The following is a 21,558-nucleotide window of genomic DNA, read 5'->3' on the forward strand; positions in this document are numbered from 1 at the left end:
ACATAAGTCCCTGCTACAAGGGGAACAGACCCATCCTGGTTTATGTGTGGACCCCTCCAGCCCAAGGGGGGGAACCAACCAAACAGCACCTAACCCAGGGAACTTCCCTCCTCACTTCCCATAGGAGGGCAGACATTCCCCAAATCCTGCACAGAACTTTTTCCCCAGGTATCCACAAAACTCCAAACCCCAGAACAATCCATCCTTCTTCCCCCAATTTCCTGAGCCCAGACAACCTAATCCGGGAGAGGGGAATCCAAGGGTGGAGGGGTACCCACATTTTCCAAACCCGGGGTGTTATCAGAGAAGGGATAGCTACATTTCCTGGGATCAGCCCAGGGGAGAAATGATTACCCTGTATCAGCCTGAGCGGGTATCACAGCTAGAGTGCCAGGTCCAAAACATGGCACAGGATCTGGGTCAGATGAGCATGCCGGCACAGAATGCCTCAAACTCCGGACCTGGTGCTCCAGAACAATGACGGGGCCAGCACCCAGACAACCCACCGGTTCCCAGGGAGGAGGCACAAGGGGAAGGGGGGTATAAAGCCTTGGAGGAAGCTTCCTTCCCCACTTGTAAAAAGCCCCTGGGAACCCAGGAACTGGAACCAAAATCTCCTGCCCCTGAAAGTCTGCCACCCAAGGAGCAGAGGGGGGGGGTAGGAGAAACAAAGAACCCAAAAAGACCCATTTTGAGGAGGAGGTACAGATCTTCCAATTTGAAGGAGAGGGATCCTCAGAGGATCCTGGGAAAAGGATCTTCTCCTTCAGAGAAGGGGGAACTCCTCCCAAGGAAAAATGGGTCCCAAAGGATTCCAATCTAGACTGGGTAGATGTGGGGACTGAGCTAGCGCCGGCCATCATCCAACCCCAGGACCAACAGCAGGAAAATCCCTGGGTTCAAACCCATCCTGGTGACTAACTCCGAAAGGGGGGGGGCAGCCCAGCACCAGAACCAGGGGAACTCAAAACATCTCCCATCTCTAGTTGCCACCTTTTCTTTGCAGATTCCCTAGACTCCCCACAGAATTCTGCCCAAATCTCTTCTCTTTCAATGTCCAAAACTAAAAAACTAACCCACCAGTTGTCCAAAAATGTACATTATCTGTGCCCCCTTGCGGAGAAGGAGGGAAGATACTATGCCCCGGTTCAAGTACAGGGGCAGGGTACAATTTTGGCACTGGTGGACACTGGATCCCAAGCTACCCTTCTGTCCAAAAAGGCCTTTGATGAACTGAATTCAGGAAGGGGGGAGAATTACCAAATTCCTCTCAGCCTTCTTCCTGGACAACTTCAGAACTTTGACGGGAAGGAAATTCCCGTCGAGGGGACTGCAGATTTGGACATTAAAATTGGGCGACACAAGGTGAAACACCCGGTCATAGTTGCAACTCCAGAGGGCACCCTTTGTTTACTAGGGAATGACCTCCTGCAAAGGTTGTCACCCCTAATAGATTGCGTAAACAAGGTCCTCTGGACCCAAACTAGCTGACCAATAAAGGTAACACAGAGTGTCAACCATGTTAGTTTAAACGGCACATGCCACATGGTTGAACAAAAATCTGACCAAGTAGAACTTCACTTCCAGAACAACCAAATCCCAGAAGTGACAGTAATAGTAGTAGGACTACAAACTGGTGATGGGGGTCCACTCTATTTCTGAAAATCAACCTTCCTTCCAGTTTAAGATGGCATTCCACACTGGAAGGAAACACTCTGAAATTCTTTACCAATCCACAATCAGACATTCCCACTCCTATAGTCCAGAAAGATGTGAAATCAGCTCAGAGCCTGGCTGATATTCAGCAATTTGGAGAGCAGTTGTTCATCCCAATTCAGTTAAATGAAGGGAAGGACTCTGTTCTACCCGAGTGTGTGTGAACAACGGTAAGAGCTTCATCAGCGAAGCCATGTTCCGCTAACTCCCAAAAGATCCAGCCATTCCCACATTTAGACTCGTAGACAAATGGGAAATGGATCTGGAAGTACCCAATTCCAAACATCTCCTGCCAAGCAGGTGTGTGCTCAAAATCTCCATAGGCAACAAGAGCATAGTCCATAATTGTTGGGTCGTGCGAGACGTCACTGCCAGCTTTTTTTTCTTTAGGCGGTGACATTCTCAATCGCTTTGCCATTAGTTTGGCCCTAATAAACTTCAAAGCTTGGTCCTGATTAGCGGATAATCCCATGGGCTTTGATGATCCAGAGAAAGCATTTAGGTCAGCTCAATTGCTGCCTTATGCAGTTGAAATTCAGATTGGAGAGGAAGTCACCATCCCAGAAAGGACCCGACAATTCTCCCTGGAAGTGAAAGTTAGAAGAGGACAGAAATTGAAAAACCCTGATGCCTATATTCCTCTCAATGCTTCTCTCCAACAGCAAGGGTTGGGGGTAAACCCAACATCACCAGTCAATGTAAAACATGACACCATTCCAATAGAGGTGGATAACAGCAACTTAAAGGGTATCACTCTAGCTGCAGGCACCATTATTGGAATGGTGGTTGATGACTGACATTTTTCCATAGATTTAGGAAATGAACTGTTAGGACCAATCCCCAAAGACTGTTTTGACAGTGATAGTGACGACAACACACCAGAAAGGATCTATACGCAGCATGGGGGGAACTTCCTGATGGAAACTTTCTGCCCTTATGGTAAGGAGGATGTGACCTGTGACTTCAGGAGCGATGAGGTGATTTTCCAAGTCCGTGAGGACTGCCTTGCCCACCTGAAGCCACCAGTCCAAATCAGCACTGTGACCAGGAACTTCTCCACCCAGCTGTAGGAGGCCGCTGAGAAAGCAAAACCAGAAGTCTTTCCAGGCTTCAGGCAGATGGTTGAAGAGAGAGTCAACCTAGCTGATGCCTGTGAGACTCTGAAGCAGAAGAAACAATTGAAACAGGTTCACTTGGATTTTCAAGATCTCTTTGCGCTGGACTCATATGATGTGGTCACACCGACATTCACACAACAACAATTCCCATGGACCCGGGCATGACTCCAGTGTTTGTGAAGCAATATCGCTTGCCTCTCGCATCAATGGAGTCCCTTACTGAAATAATTAAGAACCTTGAGTCACGTGGGATAATCCGTCAAGTCCACAGAAACTTCAATAATCCGGTGCTGGGGATATTGAAGCCAAACGGCCAGTGGAGACTCTGCGCCGACCTTAGGGAGCTCAACAAACGGGTCCATACTTCCCGATGGCCTCTTCCCTACATTTACCAAGGGCTACAGGTATTCACTGCAATAGACCTGACCAATGTATACTGGACTGTACCTGTCAGTAGGGAGACTAATACAAGCTGGCCTTTACCTTTGGGGGGCAGCAGTACACATGGACCTGGACTCCCGTCGGATACATCAACTCCGGCAATGAATTCAACATTTTTCTACATAAGGCCATACCCGACCTGGGTGAGAGGGGTAACCTGGCCTATGCAGATGATGTTCTCATCAAAAGCTGAAACTGTGGAGGAACATATAGAGGAGATCCGTTATGTGCTGACCCAGTTGAGGGTAGCCGGAGCAAAACTTTCCTTTCAAAAGGCACAGTGGTGTAGAACCTGTGTAAATTTCTTGGGGCATGAGATTACTCCTCAGGGTCTCTGTCCCCAGGAAAAGAAAGTGGAAACACTCCAGAAATTGAAAGACCCCACAACTCTGCGGGAACTAAGGAGCCTCCTTGGACTGACTAATTACAGTAGGAAGTTCATTGAGGACTACACAGAGATCACAAGACCCCTGATTCATCTTTTGAAGGTGGGGGTCAAGTGGGAATGGGGTCCAGAACAAGCCGAGGCAGTGAGACAACTCAAAAGAAGCCTCTCACAAGTGCCTTGCCTAGTTTACCCTGTCAAAAACAAGGAGTTCTTCTTGGAGACAGAGTTCTCTAATACATGCTTGACTGCAGTATTAAACCAAAAGCATGACAAGGTCAATAAAGTAATCTCCTATGCGAGTAAAACTTTATCCTCTGTGGAGGAAAAATTCAACGATTGTGAGAAGGCAATCCTGGCAACGGTGTGGGCATTGAAGAATTACCGCCCGTTTATCCAGGGGGAACACATCATAGTGGAGACTCCACACCAGCCTCTGCAATATCTACAAAGTGACAGAATCCGGGCCGGAAATGTGAGTAATTCCCGAATTACATCTTGGATTCTGTCAATGCAAGGCTTTCTTGTGGAGGTCAGATATGGCCAAAACAAGAAGAGTCCCCTTTCGCAAAGGTCTGGCTGACTTGCATGATTATGCCAGAGAAAACTGTCTCGAGGACGAGAGTCTAAAAATCAACGACAACATGGAGGCATACCTCAATTCCCCACACAAAGTCTTTGAAGAAGACAAGTGTGAGGGAATGCCCACTGTCTATGTGGATGGATGCTCCTACCATGTTGACAACAATGGGGAAAAAGAACTTGTGGCTGGCATACGAAATGCATGGGTGAATGAGACCCCAGAACCCTCCGCTAGGTACAAGATTGGTCCCGAAGTAGTCAAGTGGCAGAGTTGATGGCTGTGCATTAAGCCATCCTCACTGCTGTCCAACATCAACTCCACAAACTGGTCATAATCACTGATTCGGATTATGTACTTAACGGGTTCGTGGAGTACCTGGTTAACTGGAAGACCAGAGGCATGTTATGTGCTAATAATAAACCCTTGAGACATAGGAAATTAATTCAAAATATTGATGATCTGGTCACCTCAAAGGGGATGACCATCTACTGGAAAAAGATTAAGGGTCTTTCCAAAGTAGAGGGACCAGACAAAACTGTAAATGACTTAGCTGATCAGCTGGCCAAAACCAGAGCCATCCAAGGGGATCTACTAGAGATCGAGTCCCTGTTGGGGGAAATCCAGGTCACTGCTATCACCAGGTCCCAGACAAATGCTCACAATGAACTCTCAACTGCACAATGGAGTAAACAGACCCCAGATGCTGATTTGATTACGGCTCAAAAAGGGGATCCAATAATTGGTACGTTTTATTAACACATTGAGGACCCTGGGAACTTTCCCCTGACAGATACCGATTACATTGGGAAAGAGGACCTCAGAGTGTTGATGAAATGTCCAAAAATGTTCTGAATACAAGATGGTTTGTTGGTAAGGAGATCCCGAGCTGGCCATGATCAGTGGGTGTCCCTACCTCATTCCGAAGCCTGATGTTAAGTCACGCCCATGATGCTGCCAGAGCCGGTCATAGGGGGTTTCATACAACACTTGAAATCTTAAGAGAGGTTGCATACTGGCCACACATGGGGCAGGACCTCGACCAATACTTGAAGGGGTGTCTTGTGTGTGCACAATTTCAGCCAACATCCCTCACACATCATGCGCCTCTCCAAAAGAGGGGGATGACACTGCTGTGGTCAGATTTACAAGTCGATTTAATCGGGCCCGTGATTCGCTCCTCTATGGGAAACAAGTACATGTTGACCGTGACATGCTTGTTTACTAAATAGGTCGAATGTCTCCTGACCCCAAACTGCAAGTCAGAAACAGCAGCTGCCCTGATGATCAACCACATCTTTTCGCATTTTGGACTACCCCAAAGGATTGAGTCAGACTGAGGTAGCCGTTTCACTAGCGAAGTAATGACAAAGATGTGGAGATACTTGGGGTCAAAAGCAAGCTACACATTGCTTACCGGCAAGCTAGTAGTGTATTAGAGAGATACAACAAAACAATTGTGAACATATTAAAAACGTTTGTGGCAGATTCTGGGACAAGTTGGGATGTTCGATTACCTCTTGTCCTAATGGCCATCAAATCTACCCCTTCATCTGCAACTAGAATGTCACCGTTTGAGCTGATGACTGGACGCAAGATGGTGCTTCCCCAGCATCTGCTCTACAGAGCCCAAGAGCAGACATTGATCAATGCCTCCACAACTCATGAGTATGTTGAAAATCTAAGAAAACACCTTCAACATGCTTTTGCCTATGCTCAGCGAAATCTAGAAATATCAGCAGACAGCCTGAAGACCCACTATGACTTAAAGACTACCAGAAAAGAATACAATGTAGGAGACCGGATCTACTTATACAATTTCCAAAGGAACCAGGCCATACAGCGCACATTTTTGCCTACCTGGAAGGGTCCTTTTGAAATTGTAGACAAAATCTCACCAGTCGCCTACAAAATCTGCATCCCCAAAGGCAGTTTGGCAGAGGGGGAAGATAAGTGGGTCCATATTAACCGACTAAAGTGTTGCCATCCTAGGCACACTCTGCAGCAACTGGAGGAGTCTTCTGGAACCCCAGAGGGGGTCACTCCAGCTCCATAAAACTCCAACTATAAAATACTCTATAGATAGTCCATGATTTACCATATAAAAATGTGTCCTGATTTAGCAAAATGTATGTGTCCGCCCCACTACATTAATAGTGGTGGGGAAATGTCTACAAATATGTTTTTGCTTTGTCATCCTAGGATTGGAAACCCTGGAGACTAACCAAGAAGGACTACTCGGGGACCGGGAGGAAAGATCCGAGGGGCCCAGAGTATCGCTCAATACTCACACCAGGACTGGCGAGGAGAACCAATCGATCCACCCCTGATGGAGGAAAAGATGATGAACCTTGCCATTTGTGGAATCAGAAGAGATTAGACTGACATCCCAGTCTTGCGAATTCCCATTGATGGACGCCCAATGCCAAATCGCAAGAGGGGGGCTTGTGGGATGTTTTAACCCACTAGTCCAGGCCCTGCAACATTCCTCTGTGCTGCTTGCATCAGGAACATCAGAATGGCCACCGGAAAGCATTATGCATGCTAAAAATCACCCAGAAGTGTGCAGGAAAATCTGAAGAATAGGCCGCCAATCCACTTTTGCCTATGTCAGTGGTAATAGAGGAGACCACTGCCAAAACCTATCATTTGGCTACCCGCAAAGTCAAAGGAAACTACTGGAAAAAGTAATGCTGCATTGCAAAGAGAAACACAGAGCTGTTTGAAAATCCATTTTTCTTGGCTGTCAAATTTACAAAAATCATGGTTCACAAACCACACAAAAGATCCAACCTCCTTGTTGGGTGTTAAACATCATTCTACTTCAAGAATCCACATAAATACAATGTCAACAGAAGTACATTTATCAGAAGAAAATCCACATTTAAAGATGCTTGCTTGGAAAATATGTTGAAAATGGGCGCCATTCCGCTACTCGCCTGTGTCAGAGGCTGGCAATCTCTAAACCTGTCATGTTAAACTTGTGTCTCAAAATCTAAGTGCGGGGAAAGAAGAGACTTCCAATCAAAGGCAATATAGGTTGCCACTATTTAATGTTCATGTTGGAAAAAGACTGGAATTGAAGATATGTTTGCTTATTTTTAAAATTCTAACTTTAAATTTCACAAAGAACAATGTCACAATTTACTGTAAGGTACCCTGATTCAGCTAAACTTCAAAGAGGTTTTTCACCACTGAGAACACACCACCCTTTTCCTTCCCACCAAAAGGAGAGGATCTCTCATTTGGATGCTAATGAGAAGAGGAGGAGACTTGCCCTGCTGCTCTGGTAAAGAGACAATGGGTTTCTTGAACTGAAAGAAAATGTTAATTTAGGGCATCAGCAAAAACCAGCCCAGGCAGGAACAAGCTCATGTTACACTCTGGCTCAGCCAAGCCTTGGAGGCGGGCCAGACTGAAAATGTGGTTTTGAAACTGAAGTAACTGTATGTTTGAGAAAAAGACTTATAGCAAATTGTGCTGAAATGGTAAAAATATGGAATTTAGAGGTCATTAAAAAGAAAAGGTCGCTCACAGTTCAAAACTACTCTGGAATCTGTGCGATGTTCAGTGACTGATCCACGAAAAAAAGTAAGATTGTAGCAATTGTGATAATGTTAGGAATATGAAAATTTACAGGAATATACTCAGATGTTTTGTGCATGTATGTAAAAAAAATTGTACATATACAACAATGTGTAACCAACCAAAATCACGAAAAATTGTCATTTGTGAACCAAAACTCATAGGAAGATGAGACTTTGACAGAAACGTAACTTAGTTAATCATAAATGTAAATATGTATTATTAACAAGTTGGGGATATTGGAAATATGTTTTTTATGAATAATAGATTTTCTGGGTAAAAACAAAGGGGAGGGTTTTTCTCTGGACCATAAACACAGTGTCATTCTGACACATCATGACACATCATGACACACTGTTCCCTTCTCAAATCAGGGGAGAGGGAATTCTCTGACCTATCAAATTCTTAGAGGGTGGGGCATAGTATAATCAGCCTACCCACCCCCTTGAAAAATTTATAAATAGGGACTGCTGAGGACAGACAGACACACATTCACTCATCAACTGATGAGGTATAAACAATAGGTATAATATGCATTTAGACATGAAGAAAATTAACATAGCATCCACAGACATGAATAACACTAGCATGGCCAATGTATAAGGTGAATACAACATGAACAATATGTGAATATAGCTTGCTTATATAGAAACACGAGTGTAGTAAGGCAGCCATCTTCTTAAAAATGGAAGCCACAGAACGTCTCTGAATGAGCACGGGCCTCAAAGCCTCAGGAAAACTTTAAAGGCTGAATCCACATCAGTACATATTGGTGCATTGCTCAGACAGTAGCTGGGAATTAGTGACAATTTTAATTTGAAATAAGAGAGGATTGGTACAGCGAAATGAAGGCACAAACAACCTTTGTTAGTGCTACAAAACAGTAAGCCAAAAGACTCCATGAAGAGTAACTCAAGAGTGTCCCCAGTGGTAATGGAGAACACGACACACACATTAATATTAGCTGAAATTGCAATAAATAGAAGGTCAATCTTTTCCAAACATGGTCCCATGGCATGTGACCCATAATTGGAGAACACTGGTCATTCATTAGAAGCAAACCCCGATAGGACACCTGCCATACCCCCTAAATGTATACATAGACACAAGATGCCCCACAAGGCCAAGTGCAAAGGGATTGCCTGGTCTCATGGCCTGAGAATGAGGGAAGGTAACTTGTAATTGGAGGAAGAATGTTCCATGGACCGCTCTCCCCTCTACTCTATGTCTGGCTCATCTCCTGATCACCTTCCAAGTGAAGAATATATAAAGGGTGCCTGGCAGAGTCCTGATATGCCCAGGAGGGTACCTGTATGCAAAATGCTAGAAATCAGGGTGAGAGATCTGTAGACAGCTGTCTAGTTTTGAAGCTATTTTATTTTGCCTCCAAAACAATTTTGCACAGATGAATATATTTAAACATTTACAAGACTTTTGATAAGCACGAATGTTTTTTGGACAGACATTTCTTTTACAGGGGAAATACAGGTAAGTATCGACCTCTACTGTTGTTGAGGAACAATATCCACAGTGATTTTATAATTTATCATGTTAAATTGCATTGCTTTGCTTCACATTCCATTCTAATTCTTGACTGTGTCCTGGGGGCCACTCAGGTAGCCAGTCCTGTGAGGCATTGCCACCTGGCAAGGGAGTAGAAACCCTGGCTTTTTTGAGTTTCAGAAATTATAAAATTATGAGAGTAATTACAACTCAGAAAGGGTGAACTGCTAGCCAGACCCTTTTCCTTAAGCTATGTGCCAAAAGTATAGTGACACATTTGCCCTGCTGCATCAGTCTCCTGATCTTCAGACTCTGCTCACTAGTGGCAGAGAGCAGTTTCCAAGTGCACAGGTGTCCTATTAACAGCTGCTGTGACAGCCAAGTCACTGTATCATAGACGTTGCATTTACAATGCTTCAAAACCACTTAATTATGATGGACTATTCTTTCAAAATAAGTCAAACTTGAGTTTGGCGAAGGGTTGCTGTTAATTCACATACTTATTAAAGTCAAATCTGATCTGTAGCCAGTAAACACTGTGAGCCCATGCCAACCATGCACAATGTGTGTGCATATTCTCTACAATGGCTGTTCCTGCTTCAACCAGCAGGACAAAAGACAGTGGGATCTGACTATCTTTGATAATTTGTGAGGGTGAGTGACCTCATTCCAGTCGCGGAAGCTCTTCGTAGGAACAGCCTGGAAAGCATGCTTCAGAGTGCGCAAGCTAAACAAAAGGACTTGCCTCCCACCAGGATGTTACATATCGAAGGTTCTTTGATGCTATGGTCTGAGAACGAGTTGGGGTTAGTGTAAACATGGGCAGCTCAAACAAGTTGGGGATAGATCATACTATCTTGCTTTTCTCTGTACCTATCTTTCCGTGCTGACTCCTGCACTTGCTTTAGTACAGAGAACTTTGAGAATGATTCAACCAGGCAAAGACCACTTGGACCCCTTAAATTAGGATTGCTTTCCTCCAATCCCATGGGCCCTTTGCCTATAAAAGTCGGGGTCTCACACCCTTTTGATTCACTTTTCGATCATGCAGGACTTGATACATTTTGGACCTATTTTGAGATAGTTGATTTTTCCAAAGTCCTCAGCCATTGAGGTGAATGAGAGCTCCAAGGCAAAGTCAATCTCTTCTCCCTACTCACTTTCAGGGTGCATTGGGGAGGGGGTGAACTACTGCTGTCGACAGACCAGGCCTACCTCTCTCTACCAACTGCAGTGGTATCCTAGCCCCGCACTGCAGGCAAAGGACCTCTGCATGTGCCAGATAGCCTCTCAAAGATGGCTTTAGGGGGACAGATCACAATTGTGTCACTCAAACCCTGGATTGGGTCACAGAGCATCCTGAGAGCCAGACCAGCCAGGGACCCTTGTTTTCACTGCATTAAACCGATCAAACTGCATTGATGCTGCGTTTGGCACTCTCTCAACCTCCAAAATGCTGCTGATGCACTTTTGAACCAGCTCTTCGCAGAAGTCAGAGCATAAAACCTTATTGGCACTAACAGCCAGCTCACGTCTATGGACAGCTTCAAACTGCCAATGCTAGAACATTCAATAGGACTATCAGGGTCACAGCTTCAAACCACTGGACCTTGAATCAAACCACTGGAGCAGCATGTGACACATCAACCTGAACCAGTGGTTATCAACATCTCGCACTGACTCGACCTTCAAACTCTTCCGGATGAGCCATCCAAACTGCATAGCTCAACCTCCACCTCTGAAACACACCAAACACTGACTTTGAACCAACAGAATACTAGCTCACTGCTTGGATCAAGATGACTCGGTGCATCAAAACCTGGTTTGACCCACATCTCCAGCACCTCAAAGCCTGGTTCAACACAAAAAAACTGAACAAGGTACATAGTATTGATCCTATCCCACTGGGCCAACCTTTGGTAAATGAGAGACTGGTTAAGTCCCTTTTGTACCTTTTTAATTAATTCATTCTTTAATACGACGCTTAATACCAGAGACCAGTCTCTAAGCATTGGACCAGAATTCAAATCTATGAAGCTGTCTGTTTTCTTGTTTCCAAGACAAATGGGTAGCCCATGAGCTATCTTCTCTGCCCTTTTTCCAACAAGACATATCCTTGAATGAACTATGTGTTGCATTTCTTGCCTGTTTTTCTTCTCTGCTAAGTATCCAGAGTCTGCAACATTACATTCTGCATTTATCTGTCTTCCTTTAAAGTAGGTTTATCTCTCAGCTGTGCCGGTTTTACCTTTATGATTGCAATTACTGTTGATTTGCAGAAGTGCAAAGACAGAGTAGGAGGTTCAGCCACTACACAGCTTATACTTCTGCAATCCACACGTCCAGTGAGGATGTTTAAAGTTAGCACTCTTTTCAGGGTTGCTCTTTGCGCCATAGGGCCCTTGTAGAGTCCCTGTGGTTCAGAAATGCATATTGTCTTTGATATAGCTTTTGAACAATGCATTTTTCATTTTATTAATGTTCTCCCTAGGCTTTGGAAACATGCTGCAGTGTCCCAAAGCATTATCAAACACAAGTTAGGCAGAGTGTTAGCACTATATAAAATACAAAACAATGGAATCCACATTTCTTTCAAACGATTAGGCATGCCTCTGTTGCCAAAAAGGCCCAAATGTTCTTCCTGTAGTTAGAAGAGAGCTACACGTAGGTAAAAAAAAATGCAATTTTCCTCAAGGTAGAATGAAGGAAAGGAGTGGAGGGTGGAGTCCTCTGCATTAGATTTCTAGGCCATGTCTTCCAACACAACCCTCCTTTCCAATTTTGCCAGTCAAACTTTAGAGTAGTAGACCTCAAATCTAGAAATGGTGGGTCCAGACGAGGGTGTGTGTGTGTGATGTATTCAAGGAAACAACTTCAGTTGCAGGGACGTTAAGGTGATAACTTAATGCAACAAAACCCCTGAAATTCAGCTAAAGCCACCTTAACTGTGCGCCCCCTGTTGTGCAGCCTATGACCACAATAATGACATCACTGCATAACATCAATGATGACATCTATGACATCACTGATGACATCATTGTTGACATTGCTAATAGCATCACATATGACATCAATGATTATTTAACTAATGACATCAGCCATAAGATCACTCTATGTATTTGCCCATATTTAGACCACCCTTACGTTTCTACATATGTGATATTAGCATTTTAGAATAGTTTGTAACAATGAGTGCATTGTTTAAAACAGTAAACAGCTACACTTACATCATAGGACTACTTGTGAAGCTTTCCTTTGTAGAAAGTTGGTAAAAGACGATATCTGAATTATAAATATTACACTGCTAGGAATGTTCCTGATTGTGCAAAAAATATCTAAGACATGTTCCTTATGATATAATCTGTATACCCATTTGCAAAACATATTAGTACAAATAAATAGAAATCAACACATGTTGAACCTTAATTATCTACAATTTTTTAAAATTAACATATTTAAATACTCAATTGTCTAATTGTAAGAAAAATGTGTGCGCGTATCATTTCATAAATAACATGAGAAGTGCTTTAAAACAAGGAATACCTAAGTATTAGGATATATTTGAAGAATGTTCATACATGGGTATTGAAAAGAATGTGATTATTAATCTAAATGTATATATGTATAGAAAGGAAATGAAGTTTTAAAATAAAACATTTGCTTGAAAACATGTGCATAGATGTGTATTTCTTTCTGTGTGTCTTTTGTAAATTATTAACATGTTAACATTGAAATAAAACACATACTGCACTAAGAAAAAGTAATCAATAAATAGTATCCAATTTTTACTGGATTGACCTGTGTGTATGTCATAGACGATGTGCACCCGTGGAGTCCCACAGAGTGCCGCTTTGCTTTGCCAGAGCCGCTGGACCGCTTTGATCTGCCTTGAATTGCCTTCTCTGGGATCGTTTGCAATGTATAATTTAACGGCAGGTATGCCGTATGTGCAGGACAGAGCTTTATATGGTAGTAATCCTTGTACAACGCCGAGTAGTGTTGTGTTAAAGCAATCTCTAAACACCCCGGCAAATGAAGCTATCCCCAAATCCTGTGTTAAGCCTAAAAGCCTCACTAGAACCTAAAAAAAAAACATTACCCTGACACCGATCAAAAAAACTGTTGTAACGAGCCCGACTTCTAAATCTAAAGAAACCATCACACCCCAATTGCCCATTAATGTTCCTCAAAAATTAATAATTCCGTCTAGCATTCCTAATTCTCCTGACCTGGGTGTCACCATTTCTGATTCCACTATTTTCACCTACTACTTCATAGTATAGTGAGCAGGGGTTGCAGGGGAAACCCCTGCAGCCCCCGTAAAAGAAAAAAAAAAAGAAAAGGAGCCTGCGGCGCTGGTTCCCGATCACGGAAGTGAAAGGGAACTGGCACTGCAGGGACTCGGCGTGAAGAAAAAGTAAGTGGGGTTTGTTTATGTTGGGGGTGTGGGTGGGGGGGTGTTGAGGGTGTGGGGGGGTGCGGGTGGGGGGGGTGTTGAGCATGTGGGGGGGTGTCATGGGTGTGTTGTGGGTGTGGGTGGGGGTGTGGGTATGTACCTGTGTTCGCATGAGAAAGGTGCAAACTTTTGGCGGTTCGCACCTTTCTCATGCGAACTTTCCTGCCGCGGGCAAATCAGCCGCAGTCGGATCACGTAGATCCGATCTATTGTATACAAAGGGCTTTGATAAAGGACACTCCTACTTTGGCCAAAAAGGACTGCCACAACACTTACAAAGTTTGCAGTTACCCCACACAGAACAATAGCTGTAAAGACTCTGCTTCTAATCCAAATGATTCCTGCAGGCACTATGACCACTGGGGATAGCTCCTTAACTAACCTATCCAATGACATGCGAGAGACTAACCCATCCAATGCCCCACGTGCATTGGACTAAATGCCCAGCTCCCCCTACCTACAAAATACACTACTCACAACAAAACATACCACTGTCTTAACCCAACACACACACTTACCCCTGCAAGCAATCGTCTACCTATAGACATACCCAACTCTGTTGCCTCATTAATCAAGGGTGCACTCATTAAGGCAAGATCGCTCATTGCACATGCATTAGACATTGCTGGCCTTATCTTGACCAACGACGTGAACATTTTACCGATCTCTGAAACCTGGCTCCATGCAGCATCAGGACTAGCTCTCTCTCTGGCCATTCCCGAAAATCATGCTATTTTCAGAACTGACAGAGAAGCCTCTCGGGGTGGAGCAGAAGCCTTCATTCCTAAAAATCGCTTGGCTTAAGAGAACTCCCCAACCAACCATTCCCTTCAGGGGAACTCCTTTCCATCAAACTACCTCTCACTGCCTCCTACACCTTGACTATCCAGCTTATCTCTAGACCTCCAGGTCCAACATCTTCATTTGAGGAAGATATCACACAACTCCTCACTTGGAACACTAAACCAGGATCCCAAATGATGTTGCTTGAAGACTTAAACTTAGGCCTTAAAGACGTCAATGATGACAAAGACTCAGCCTTAGATAATACTATCACTGAACTGGGCTTCTCGCATCGCATCACATCACCAACCCTACTCATAATAAATTGAGAACCTTGAACTGGCTGGCAGACTTAAACTGTGACACAAAGATACTTTCGAATACACATTGCTCCTGGTCTGACCATCACGTTATCGCTTTCACCCTCCAGGATAACCCTCTCCTAGACTCCGGCTCTATCCAAGCACCATCAGCGCTCACTAGAAACAAACGCAACATTACAGCTGAGAGATTACTGCCCCTATTGCACCCTATCACTAAACCACGCTAGTTTGGACCCTTCGTCTATGGTACAGTTGTATAATCAAATCCTACTACAGGCTGTAGACAAAGTAGTACCTTAAGTATGCGCAAAGCTAAGCCGCTTGCACACCTAAACACGTGGTACACTACCAATCTTAAAACCATGCGTAGTCCCAAAAGAGCAGCAGAAGCGGACTGGAACGATCCTGAACAAAGAGAAGTTCACTACGTCTCTAACAAATACAAAGCTGCCATCCTCCAAACTAAAAGCACCACATATAACAAAGGAATTATGAATGCCAACTCTGGTACCAAACAGTTATTTGCTATCCTTCGAGAACTAGAATCTCCTGTGCCACCACAAGAATCTTGCATCAAAGACTCAACTTGTTGCATAAACATCCAAAAAGCTTTGCTGGATAAAATTTCACTTCTACAAATGAAAATTGAAGCTAAAAAATGTAGCTTACCGCTCAATTCTTAGAGCCAACAGATTTGCCTCCGAAACCTTTCACTCCATTTGAGTTTACCCCTCTCTCTCTGTAACTGAAGTAAAGAAAATAATTTCAAGTCTCAAACCATCCAGATGTCAAGGTGACATCTGCCCAGCTATAGTCATCAAAGGTGCTCGCTCCGTTCATCACGTCCTTAATAAATGTCTCCTTCGAAGCGAGCACTGCCCAGACCAACCTTAAAGATGCCTGGGTCCTCCTGCTACTTAAAAAACCCACGCTAGACCCTAACATCCCTACAAATTATCGGCCCATAACAACTGTACCATTCTTGCTCATAACTTTGGACAGGGCTGCCTACTTGCAAATTCAAAACCACTTAGAATAGAATAATCTCCTGGGCCTTTGCCAGTTAGGCTTTAGACTGGGTAACGGCACTGAATCAGCTCTTATAGACTTAAAAATCCAAATGGATGAGGAAAAAGACAAAGGTAACTTAGCGCTCCTCCTCTTAATAGACCTATCAGCGGTCTTCGACCTGGTCAACCACAAAGTTCTCTGCAAACATCTGACCTTGGTGGCCCACTTCTCCATTAAAGCTTCTCTATGGATACAGTCCTTCCTCTCCAACAGAACAATGGGCAAATTCGCCCCTGTGTTTCCCCTACACTGTATAACATTTCTACTAAGCCACTTTTTGACCACCTGGACGACTTGGGTGTCACCTGTACTAACTGTGCTGATGACACCCAAATCCTCATTCATATCACAGGCTCCTATGACATCAACTCCAAACTACTCAATGAAATATACAAACCATACAGTCTTGGATGGCTATCCATTGCCTAGGGTGGTGCCCCCTCGCCCACCCATTGTGTGTTTGTGGGCCTGTGTAATATGAGTCGTGTAACAGTGTACATCATGGCATTCACCTAAGGCATTACCTGACACGTGATGCCAGAATCTTTTAATGGGGCAGTTTTGGCCATATGATGGCAGCACATGAAAGGTGTTAGTACACAGAGGGCATTGGCACATTGTTCCACTATCTCGCTCATCTGTGGCTACAAGTAGTTCTTGTACTCAATCACATTTCTCCTACAGCTCTGCTAACGCTGTAATGTTGATATGTGCACAGTTTCTTCGGTAAAAGTGAAATATCCCTTTATACATCTGCTGCACTTGTAACCTCCCATAGCTCTTGCACCTCAATTGAGCTCCTATACCTCTACTCCACCCCCATAGATTCGTTACCTCCCTGCCCTTTGCTACCTCTCTCTGCATAACCCATGTTCTGTTTGCATCTCCTTTCACCTCCTGCAAATTCATCGCCTTCCGTATAGCTGCTGTATAACTCTAGCGCTCCTCCACTTCCCTTCACTCTTCCTTACAGCTGCTGTACACCCCTAGCGCTCATCCACTTCCCTTCACTCTTCCATACAGCTGCTGTACACCTCTGGAGCTCCTCTACTTCCCTTCACTCTTCAGTACAGCTGCTGTACACCCCTAGCGCTCATCCACTTCCCTTCACTCTTCCATACAGCTGCTGTACACCTCTGGTGCTCCTCCACTCCCCTTCATTCTTCTGTACAGCTGCTGTACACCTCTGGAGCTTCTCTACTTCCCTTCACTCTTCAGTACAGCTGCTGTACACCCCTAGCGCTCATCCACTTCCCTTCACTCTTCCATACAGCTGCTGTACACCTCTGGCGCTCCTCTACTTCCCTTCACTCTTCTGTACAGCTGCTGTACACCTCTGGCACTCCTCGACTTCCCTTCACTCTTCAGTACAACTGCTGTACACCTCCAGCGCTGCTCCAATTCCCTTCACTCTTCCGTACAGCTGCTGTACACCTCTGGCACTCCTCCCTCAGCTCTTGCAATGCTACTGATGCTGAACCTTTACAGGCCTGTTCCTCTCTACAGAGCCCATTACCACTTCCCGTCACCTGTACAAAGGGAACATAATATTGGATCTGCCAAAGTTTATGTTTAAATTTGGAAGTGGGCACTTCTACTATATTCCTCAACATCAATGTCATCATTTTGGATTCCAACTTGCAACGAGATACATCAGTGTTCAGGAAATAAGTGTAGTAGGTTGTCTAAATGTTTATCTGATTGGGATTTCCTAGTTTGCCCTGCCAATATTCTTTAAACAATTGGCACCAGGAGATATTCTCTGTTTTCTTGTTGACAGAAAGGTATTCCAAAAGCAGCAGGTGCTTCCGCTCCAATGCTTTCACACATTGTGATGTGAGACATTATTCCTAATGCATATTTTCTCATATGACAACCTTTCTCTTGTGCTACTATATTCCAATCGGCGCATTTTAATGTATTATTCTTTTGTAGGTTTCTGTACATATTCCTCGCCTCCCATCTCAATCCAACTGCAAAAGCCACACATCATCAAAAAACATATTGACACAATATTTGCATAATCCAGTCAATTTTCAACAAACCTGATGTAATGCGCCGACAATTTTGCGAGCTTCCTGGTAGAGAGTTTCTGAACTCCAGTGTGGGTTAAGCTTCTTCAGCTCCTTGGCCAGGCGGTTGTGTTCTCGCAACCATAGGGTATGCACAGCGGCCAATGAGATGATTTCACTGGACCTGCTGTCTCCGGCAAAGAAGCATTCGATCCTTCCAGAAGCATTGGCCGCACGGTCTTGAGCACAGGGGGAGGGCACCTGATTCACAAAGGGCAGGTACTCCCGGTCGATGTCCGAATATTCTGTATTCACTTTTAGAAACCCTTCCAAGCTGGAAAGATTGCGCAGCCGCTGCTCCAGTGCCGTGGTACTTCCATAGACCGTTGACGCATCAAGAAAGGAAGTTAACCCATTCATTTGTTCTCTCCAGCTTCCCTTTAATAGATAACCTGAAAGAGTTCCTTGATTTCCTGTACCACATGCCGGAGCTGAACGGTAAAATGGCAGACAGTCCAGTCCTGATGATAGGGTGTCCGTGTCCGGTATCTAGATGGATGGAAAACAATATATTCACATAAAGGCTTGCTACTTTCAATTTATTTAGTTCTTCAGAAGAAATTATTGACATTTGTAAATGTGATAAAGGTAATATTATATTTTTTATATTGTGAAAAATAATAATTTAAATGTTAGGTTATGTGCTGTTATGTTACTGTTATTAATACCCGACTCCACTGTCATTTGCATGGCCCGAAGCGTTGTTGGGGATCTGAAAGAAAGCATGCTTTAGGTTAATCAGGGGAGAACAAAATGCAAGATAGATTTGCTGTTGCATTGGTGCATGCAGATGGACGTATCCTGAGCTCTACATGCGGTCCTGTTTGTAGGTGCTCTGTGCCCAGAGCATAGGGGCATTTGTGTCCAGTGGAAAGTCTTATGTGCCATGGTGCTAGAGTGTTTTTGACAAATGCTGTACTATGTGTATTGGTTTTAGAGTCAGAGGGCCTAATTCACAGGAGCATTTTGTAATGGTAAAACCCCATTGGAAAGCACTCTGTGAATCAGTGCTGTAGAGTTTTGTTGTCTGAAGTCTGTCTGAAGGGCTATTAAACTGCTGTGTGTGAGTGGCTAAGTAGGTCTGCGTAGAGCGTGCATGAGTCTAGAATTTGAGAATCTTAGTACAGGTAGGTTAGTGGAGGCCTGTTGAGCAGTTTAGAACATCCATCCAAAGTGTCAATGGTGACATCTCGCTTGTGTGCACCTTTGGTGATGTCTTGGTAGTGGTGCCTTTTGCGCAAGGTTCTTGTGAGGAGATGTCCTGAGGCACCCTGGTGCAAAGCTGGTATTTCTGGCAATGAACAGTGTGCAGCAACTGCAAGGTTGGGGGGGATTGTCATGGGATGAATTGTGCAGTGCTTACCAAGTAGAACATGGGTGACAATAATTCATGAGCAGAGTTTAGCATAGGGGTTCCTGGGAGGACAGAGTCCTGATGTGGTTCCTTTAATCACTCAAAAGGCTACCAGGCCAGGCATGATAACTGAGATACAGTCACACAAATTACACAGGACATGGAGCATTTGTTTACCTAACTGCAGCGAGCACACATGAACAGATCACAACAGGACACACATTATTGAGTGTCTCAGAGGTCAAATCTGGGTCTCAGGAGTCAAATCGCAGTATAGAAGAAATTACTCTGGAATACCAGGGTTACACCAGGGAGAAAACTCAAAATATAGCACAGATTTCTATTTTTATTATTTTAATAAAGGGTGTCGAAGAAGGTAGCTGACACAAATGTGGCATGGTGGTGGTTATAGACTTTTATTTTCAGTACCAAAACCTATCTATCTCTATGAGGGGTTTCCCTGACTCACAATGAATGCTAAAGGGTCTGTCAGAATATCCCTCAAAATAAACTCCAGTGTCCTGTGACACAACCTACTTCTATCCCTCACACTATAACTAAAGGATACATTAACAGAAAGTTCCTTCTTCGGGAGAATGACTGCCTTCTCCTGTTGCCAGGATAACATCCAAAAGAATGTTCTCTTGCAATGAAAATGCCAGGGGTATGCCTCCCTTACCCTGACTTGTGGCATTCACACAGCCCTCATTCAAGGTTTAGCTCCAGGAGAATGACTCACTTCTCCCGGTGTAGCTCTATACAGTTTTCAATAATGTCGGGGAATGACTCCCTTCCACGGCTGTCCCCAGTACATCTCCCAGTTCAGGACCAGGAGAATGCCTCCCTTCTACTGCTATTACTTGGATTGCTTGGCACAGTACACAACATAGACATGGGGAATGACTCCCTTTCCCGGGCGTCTTTAACACAAATCCTGGTTCGGTACCAGGAGAATGACTCCCTTTTCCTGGTATTGCTTGGTACAGTTCACAACAAGGCCAGGGGAAATGACTTCCTCCTTGTGGTGTCTTTAATACAGCTCTTAGTTCGGGATTCCGGAGAATGACTCCCTTCTCCTCTTATTGCTTGGAACAGTTCACAACAAAGCCAGTGGGAATGACTCCCTTCCCCTGGTGTCTTTAACACTTATCCTTGTTTGCACAGTTCCTTCTCAATATTGTGTTTCTCAGGTCCCTAGCCCTCCTCTGGTGGTCGATGGTTCTTTCCCATTATGACAAGGAAGATTTCCTCTAATACTCTCAGTGTCTATTTTCGGTTCCAGACACTTCTCTGGTTGTCATGTCAGTGGTTGTCTCTTTACCATGTGATGAGGAAGATTTCCTTGAATACGTTCAGTGTGTGCGGGTCCCAGACTCTTCTCTGGTGGTCAGTGGTTCTCATTTTCCCACTGTGATGAGAAAGAGTTCCCCTAATATGTTCAGTTTGTGCTTTAGGGACCCAGGCCCTTCTCTGGTGGTCAGTGGTTCTCTCTTTCCCACTGTGATGAGGACGATTTCCTCTAATACGTTCAGTGTGTGCTTTAAGGTCCCAGACTCTTCTCTGGTGGTCAGTGTTTCTCCTTTTCCCACTGTGATGAGGAATAATTCCTCTAATACATTCAGTTTGTGCTTTAGGTAGCTAGACCCTTCTCTGGTGGCCAGTGGTTCTGCTTTTCTTTTCGCACTGTGATGAGGACAATATCCTCTAATACTTTCAGTGACTGCTTTCGGCTCCCACCCCCTTCTCTGGTGGTCAGTGGTTCTCCTTTTTCCATTGAGATGAGGAAGATCAATGTTAACCCACTCTGATTCAAGGTTTCTTGAATTGTCACTACTGTGATGAAGAAGATCAGTTAGGAGGCTGTCTGCGACGGGTCGCATGCCCTACTGGTTCCTCCATGCTTCCTGTTAACTGAAGTTGCAGTGGGATATGTCACTGGTTCTTCCTGGGATTCCTGACTTTGTCTGCAGCTCCAGTGACGTGCTTATTCTTCCTCACGCATCTTGCAGCGGTTCCACAGACCCTTCAGCTGCCCGAGGGTGTCAGCACCCTTCTTGGTCCACCCTGTCCACCTCCATGAGGTTGTACCCCCATCCTCTTTCCTGAAGCATCCATCTGGATCTCCTTCTGTGGATTCTGTGATGCCGGTTTCCAAAGTGCTAATGACTCTC

General features: G+C 44.4%; 1 protein-coding gene across 1 annotated transcript in view; it reads right to left on the reverse strand.

Moving 5' to 3' along the window:
• TPO (thyroid peroxidase) overlaps window positions 1-21,558 on the reverse strand; it is a 670,859-nt gene that overhangs the window by 510,594 nt on the left and 138,707 nt on the right. The window contains exon 5 of the mRNA XM_069605188.1: window positions 18,007-18,522. Within this exon, the coding sequence (XP_069461289.1) occupies window positions 18,007-18,522 (516 nt within the window). The remainder of the gene's footprint in view (window positions 1-18,006; window positions 18,523-21,558) is intronic.

The sequence above is a fragment of the Ambystoma mexicanum genome, chromosome 4p, assembly GCF_040938575.1.
Source record: "Ambystoma mexicanum isolate Mex_15411 chromosome 4p, UKY_AmexF1_1, whole genome shotgun sequence".
NCBI lineage: Eukaryota > Metazoa > Chordata > Amphibia > Caudata > Ambystomatidae > Ambystoma > Ambystoma mexicanum.